This window comes from Pyrus communis, mitochondrion (assembly GCF_041283825.1).
Source record: "Pyrus communis mitochondrion, complete genome".
Taxonomy (NCBI): domain Eukaryota; kingdom Viridiplantae; phylum Streptophyta; class Magnoliopsida; order Rosales; family Rosaceae; genus Pyrus; species Pyrus communis.
The window spans coordinates 100,001-107,500 of NC_065229.1; the positions used below are offsets into that span (position 1 = coordinate 100,001).

At 46.5% G+C, this 7,500-nt stretch overlaps 1 protein-coding gene across 1 annotated transcript.

Moving 5' to 3' along the window:
- Window positions 1-4: 4 nt before the first annotated feature.
- nad2 (NADH dehydrogenase subunit 2) lies at window positions 5-4,137 on the plus strand (one part of a trans-spliced gene, as the record gives it). Coding sequence (YP_010438230.1) covers window positions 5-165; window positions 2,013-2,585; window positions 3,950-4,137 — 922 coding nt within the window.
- Window positions 4,138-7,500: the final 3,363 nt, after the last annotated feature.

Here is a 7,500-nt window from a genome sequence, read left to right on the forward strand (position 1 = left end):
CTATTTGTTCCATGATCTATGGGTCTACTGGAGCTACCCACTTCGATCAATTAGCCAAAATTTTGACCGGATATGAAATCACTGGTGCTCGATCTAGTGGTATTTTTATGGGGATTCTATCTATCGCTGTAGGATTCCTATTCAAGATCACTGCAGTTCCTTTTCGGGCGGCTGTAGGACGGACGGCCGCCTATAGGTGGTAGGGTAGGGTGGGTGGTACCGCTCAGATTGCGGCCAATCTTCCTAACCGCGCGCGGGCCGGGCTTAGAGCGCGTGAAACTCATCACTACCTCGTAAGGGCGTTGAGACCATAGCATGTTACACGAAAGCGCCGCTTTCTCTGGAGTGTTGTCACACAGCTGCCCACCTAGAAGAGCCACTCGCTCTGTAGTGTTGTCACACAAGATAAGCACGCCGCCCGCCTGCTGGCCGGGCGAATCGAAGTTATCTTCCGGTCAACTGTCCACCCAGTCAAGTGCAAAAAACACAGTAGAATCACGCAACGCACGCTGCTGGTGTGCTTCCTGCCCGCGAGGAAAGAAAGAAGAGCAACAAGGTTTAGTTCAGATTTGACTGTTTGCAGCATGGGAGCGGATTACCCAAAAAATCCCTGGGAACAATGAAAAAAAAGATATCTCGGTAACGAAAACTATAGGGGGCTGTATTGGCGAGATCCAACGGTGAACAGCTGCCCAAAAGAAAAACCGCCTGGAAGTCCGAGGACCTTTAGTACCGTACCCTACCCCCGAACCAGCAGCCTTCGCGCCAAGCAAGACCGCCCTTGTCCCTTTCCTTTCTCCATTCCGCCCCCTTCTTTCTTCCAATAGAGTCTAAGGCAAAGCAAAAGGGGTTCGTATGCCTACTTTACCTACTTGAGGGAACGAACTTTGTTTCGTTTCCGGACTTATGGATTGGATTCAGTCAGCGTCACGACATAGTCAAGAAGGAGTGGCGCTTTGGTTACCGGCGAACGCTTCCAAAGGCGACCCTCTCGAGTTTCCGGCTGTTTCCTAGATTGAAGTAGCCTTTCGTCGCCCTACCAAACGAAAGAAGTCACTATCAAACAGCCCCCCCAACTAGTCGTATGGGGTGGGGTGCTTGTGGTAAGCTGCCTTGGATATGAGGAATTCCTAAAAAAAGGTATTTGACGAAGATCTTTCTATCAATAGATAGGATTTAGTGTTCGATATAGGGGATAGGATCCATCTGCTCTCTCTCAAAAAAATGGGGAGGGGGCAGATATAACGATATACAAAAAATCGGGAGATGATAAAGGATGCATAGACATCTAAGGGGATGCCTATTCTATTCCTCTTTTTTTTTTTTTTATAAGGCGGAATGCCCGCCAAGTTCAGATAAGGGAATGCTTTCCCCAACCATTAAGGGAAAGGCTCGACGAAGGGAGGGGGAAGGAAAACGCTTTCGGAGATAGAGATTTTATTTGTTTTTCATCGAAAACGAAGAAGGCCGAGGATGGCCTACGGTGCGTATTATCTGAGGGGAACACGCTTTTTCGACCGCGGTAGTATGATTGCCGGGCCCTCTCCTCGTTCCGCCCGCTGGCCTATTGGGATAGCAGCCTTCGGGCTTTGCCTGCCTTTTTTTTTAATTCCGGCTCGGCCCGGGAAAGCGCTGGCAACAACAGAAAGGAAGGGGTCCATGTAGCTGCTGCGCCCGCCCCCTTCTGGGCAGCAGGTTCGGCATCTACTAGAAAAGAGAGAATCCGCTTCAGATAACCACTCCTCTGCTAGGCAGCGTGTGGAATGGCCGAGAGCGGACCTTTTTGGATATATAATCCAAGTCGAGAGTGGAGTTACGGGAACAGCCGTCTGATGGAAAACTACTTTCACGTTCGGTTCAGAGAGCACTTTTTTCGTTGAGAATTCCTCGTTCCCTTTCGTGTAAATTCCCCTGCAACGAATTAAAAACTTGCGGGGCCCTATCTATTTCCCTCTCTCGAGCCCCGAAGAAAACCCCCTCCCCTTCGGACTCCACATCTCTTTTGACTCTATATATGTGGGCACCTGATATCTATGAGGGTTCACCCACCCCGGTTACAGCATTCCTTTCTATTGCGCCTAAAATATCTATTTCTGCAAATATTTCACGTGTTTCTATTTATGGTTCCTATGGAGCTACATTGCAACAAATCTTCTTTTTCTGCAGCATTGCTTCTATGATCTTAGGAGCACTGGCCGCCATGGCCCAAACGAAAGTAAAAAGACCTCTAGCTCATAGTTCAATTGGACATGTAGGTTATATTCGTACAGGTTTATCATGTGGAACCATAGAAGGAATTCAATCACTACTAATTGGTATCTTTATTTATGCATTAATGACGATAGATGCATTCGCCATAGTTTTAGCATTACGGCAAACCCGTGTCAAATATATAGCGGATTTGGGCGCTCTAGCCAAAACGAATCCTATTTCGGCTATTACCTTCTCCATTACTATGTTCTCATACGCAGGAATACCCCCGTTAGCCGGCTTTTGTAGCAAATTCTATTTGTTCTTCGCCGCTTTGGGTTGTGGGGCTTACTTCCTAGCCCCAGTGGGAGTAGTGACTAGCGTTATAGGTCGTTGGGCGGCCGGAAGGTTGCCACGAGTAAGTCAGTTTGGGGGACCGAAGGGTGCACCGGGCACGTAGCTTATCGAATCCAGTTGCGACACGGATGGGAATGCATGCTACGAAAGATAGAGTCGAGTCTGATACATCAAACGTCTAGTCAATATCCTTCTATGAGTCCACAATCACTACACGAGATGAACCTTGGTTTGGTGAATTGAAGTTGACCTTAGGTGTAATAGGGACTACCAGTTACTGTGCGCGATCGTATACTGAGGTGCTCCCCGCCGGTTGTTGGAACGACGCAAGATGAAGGGCCAAAAAGTACAGTATAAATAGGGGGTTACAAATTCTCCATCTCATTGGGGGCGGAAAACGAATAGACATCTCGATGTGATACAGCCTTTTCTATTTTAGTTGGTAAAGAACGGCGAAGTCCATCCGAACCGTCCAATGAAGAATAAAGAGGAGAGAAAAGCGCCAATGGCACGCGAAGCGAATGCGGAACGGGCACGGAGAAAAATAAGTGTGGAGGAGAAGCAGCCGAGCTCATTCCCTTCGCTTCCTGGGCCCAAAGCAGTGCAGTCTTTCCTGGCCAAATCAAGGATTTGGGGCTTCTTGCTACGCATATAAAAAAATCCATTTTTTCTTTTAGTAATATATATATGAATAGAAAGATAGATCCATCCAGATTTTTATATCTAAAAAAGAATAGATTTCATTCAACGTTTGATTCAAAGAACTGCGCTTAGCCCCCCCGCTCATGAAACGGCTCTGCTGCAATGGATGGCAGAGGGTCCGTAGTACCAAAAGTGCTGGAGTGATCCAGTAGCCGGGAAGGGGCCTAGAAGTGCCTACTACTATACCACACTACACTTGGCTCTACACATTTACAGAGCTAACCCAGAGCTAAGGGGGCTTCAATCCTTATTCCTTATCCCCCCTTATTCAGGGGGAAGAGTAGAGCCTCGAGAAGCACTGTTGAGAGGAAGAACCTTGGCTCCTCTTCATTCTCTACAGGGTTCCAACCCTTTCTTCAACATTAGGTGAGGGCAGAGATGGAAGAGATCGAACACGGGCAAGCTCGCTTTCCTTTTTGGGGATGGAGAAAGTGGACAAAACAGACTCGCATTTCCCAGTCGGGTTCCTTTTTCGTCTCGCATTTCTCATAGAACAAATATGGGAAAAGAATCATATTGAAAACGTTCCTAACCGTAGAGCCGTGCATTGTAAGTGATCCGAACCCGCCCGGAGTGAGCCTCCCATAGAGGCAAGTGAAGTTGGTGAGCCGTATGATGGGCAACTATCTCCTGCGGTTCGGAGAGGACTCAGCTGTTAGTTAGAACCCCCTTGGTTTCGGGGTGGACCCTTTCACTCTATTTTATTATATACGCTTAGCGAAAAGAATGTTTTTTGATACACCTAGGACATGGATTCTATATGAACCAATGGATCGTGACAAGTCGTTACTACTAGCAATGACTTCCTCTTTCATTACTTCATCCTTTTCATATCCCTCTCCCTTGTTCTCAGTTACTCATCAAATGGCACTCAGTTCATATCTTTAAGTTCGATCATTGACAAGGTTCAAAGAAAGGGTGGCCATTGAAAAATAATCGATTCCAAACCACAATGCATCACCTGAAATTGCTAATGTAATATAGTATTCGACAACATTCTTCAAATCTAGCTACGTTTTTTCAGACGGAAGGCCGCCCTACTAAAGATAAGGGATTCAAGCCGTATTAGTTTTGATTAGCTGTCCGGAGTAAGTATTGGCTGTTGGCATGTCCGAGCTAAGATTGGTTGAGGCGGGTAAAGACGGTTGCGTAGCTTACTTGGTAAAGGACTTCTTTAGTTTAGCGGTCATGGATCGATTCTAGGTGGTTAACTTGTATACCCGAGTTCACGTTCTGATCTAGCAAATCGACTTTTCCCATAGTTTTGGACAAGACAGGTGGGAACCTGGAGGTAAAGCCTCTGTTAAAGCAATCGGGCAAATGCTAGTATACTAGCTTACTAGCTTTAGTAGCTTGTGTACTAGCCTGTTAAAGGAAGCAGGGGTACGCGGATTTGGGATGCTAACTAAGTAGACGCGTAAGCGAGGTGCGAAAGCAGGCGGGCAACAAGTGGATCGGGCTACCGGTTTATTTGCTCGTTAGGCTTTCCTGTTCGAGCAGGCATAGGAACAGTTAAGCCAGCATAGAGCAAAGCTCAACCAATGGGCTATTTGCTATAGTTCAAAGCCCTGTTCATAGAAGGTCCGGAGACATGAGAAGGTGGTTTACTTACTTGCTGCTTTTAAGAGTCTAGCTGCTGTTCCAAAGCTTTCATGCGGGAGAACGAGATGCGAACAAGGGGCAAAGGAGCAGATCAGGTTGTTTACTTACTTTTGTACTAGCGTGAGGCGTTAAAGGAGTACTTTATTTGGGCTGCTAAGTAGAAGTAGAAGCTATAGGCGAAGGCTTTCGCGCCTTGCTGTTAAGTAAGGTGGAAGCTAGCTACTTGCTTGTTAAAGGTGCTTGCCCGCGGCTATTCGTAGATCTCCCTATAGCCGATTGTGTTACTTTCAATCCTTAGTATTAGTAGCGGGTATTAGGTGAGAGGGCGCCTATCTCATAGCTGTTACTGTGCTTTCCGGATACCTTTCCATGCTTTAACAAGCCAGCTACGCACCTTGCGCTTAAAAGCAAGTAGCTTTTATTTGGGAATAGGCTGTAAGTAAAGTAGTATGAGTTGAAGTGAAGGGCGCTAGTAAGTAATAATAAGTAGAGCGGAAGACTGTTGGCTGAACAAAAGACGTATGACTTGAGAAAGTCAGATCTCCGATCGGTTGTCGGGAAAAGGAGCTCCTATGGTACTTTAGAATAAGAATAATAGGGACTAATAGGAGAATGCAAATAATAGGTCCTTTTAGCCAAATCCAGGCGTAGCTAGGCAGCTACTCTCTAGCTTCCAGCTATTCTTCCGGACTTGAAGCCAAGTAAAGGCAGCTTGCTGTTGAGTTATAGTCTTGGACTTAGGCGGGGAACCTCAGTTAAACAAACTAGTAATCTAATCAGTCATCTAATCTTAGGCTTCGCTACCTGACTTATCAGCCAGCAAGTAAACAACCTTAACCCCCCGTAAGGAGTTGGCAGCGTTTCGAGCTAGGAGTTGAACCAAGGCCGCTATTCCGGACTTAGAGATAGTAGTTCCCAAGTATGATATGAAATAGGAAGGAATAGAGTAAAGGCCTTGTCCTACTCTAATACAAGTAAGTAGCTAACGCGACCTTAATCCCCTGAAGTAAGGATTATGAAGCTCAGGAGCAAGAGTAACTGTAGTTGCGGGCCGTAACTGCGGGCAGTTCGAGTTCTAGTTCTTTACAAGACAGATGGGAACTGTAGCTAACAAGTGTGCCCTGAGTGGAATCCTACTTATACTCTTTCTACTATATTGGCAGGACGGGTGCCAAGTTATTAGTAGCTAGGCAGCTAAGCCAGTAGTAGCTCAGTTCAGGTCAGGGCATGAAGCTACAGGTTCTATTTGCGGTCGTGAGACAGAGGTCAGAGGCAACTTGTTATATAGGTAGCCGTGCGTGTTAATAGATCTTCTTCTATACTAGTAGTAGCAGTAGTGGGTGAATCGCTTTCTTAGGTAAGGTTTAGTTTCTTTATTAGAAGGATAAGCACGGTTATTGCTCTTTGTCCCAACATTCCGCCGGGGTAGGCTACTAACTTGCTCGTTAGAAGTAGTTAACGAACGGAAATAAGGCCATTTGATGTCTATAAGTGAAGATTGGATGGATGCCCGCTCCTTGGGTATGCTTTCAAAAGGGCTTTTTTCATACGTGCCGGTGTTCGTGGTCTGTTGGTTTTTCTGTTCTCGTGGGGGAAGGCGGGATTGGCGCATCTACAAGTTGAGAGTGTGCTCGGGCAAGTGGGCTAACCAGAACTACTAGTAACGGGATTTGCCTGCAATACGAGTAAGGGGAACTCTTGTTCGAGAACTTTAGCTAGGTTAGCTAGCTCAGCTTCTCCTATGGCTATTTGGATTAAGGAAGTAGGGTAATGCGCGGACAAAGAAGGCCTAATAAATGGTGAGTCGAATCAGGCGTGGCTGCCGTTCCAAGGCTTTTATGCCGCCGTTCAGGCCTTATTTAAGATAGGAGAATGAGGTTAAAGCCGGCTTTTGCCTAAGGCGAGTAGCAGACTCTGGTTTCAGTGCACGTGTGGAAGGCAACTCTGTTTAGCCAGCAAGCATAGGAAATGAATCCCCCGGGGGAACTTACTATTAATGCTAATCCATTAGTTCTAGCTCGAAGTTTGCCCTTAGTTGTCTCGAAGTTAGCTGCTTGGCATGAGGCAGTCTTAGTGAGTAGCTTGGCTTGCTCATGCGGAAAGAAAGTAACCAGGGAATTCATATACTAATCCAGCTCGAGAAGCGATCGGGAGTTCAAGCAGATGTTAAATTAGGGTGAGGTTTACTATTCTAGTCTACAGGCTAAACGAAATCCTGAGTATCGACTGTCGTGTGAGTCTCGACCAATGTGTAGCTGCGGCTATAAGTAACGGCATTCCCCGTTAAGATAACAGGATTCAAGCTTGCTTGTGTGTACGTGCTTGTTATAGGTAGATGTAGATGTGAAGGTGCCTAAGGAACCGCCCTAAAATACGTTGTTAGAGGCGTTGGCTATTCGTAGATCTGTTATACAGGCGATTTAGCTACTTTCAATCCTTAGTTTCAACTCTTCAGTGAGTCTTGCTATCCCCCAGTCGTAACTCTACCTTGTGGACTCTAACAAGCTCTCTTCGCTTCTCCCCTGGCTTAAACAAGCCAGTAGCTAACCCCCTCTAACAAGCAGGCGAACCACCTCGTGTTGTTAGTTCGCTCTCATGGACCGATTGTGCTACTTTCAACTCTGAGTAGCGGGGGGGATACCTGCAGAA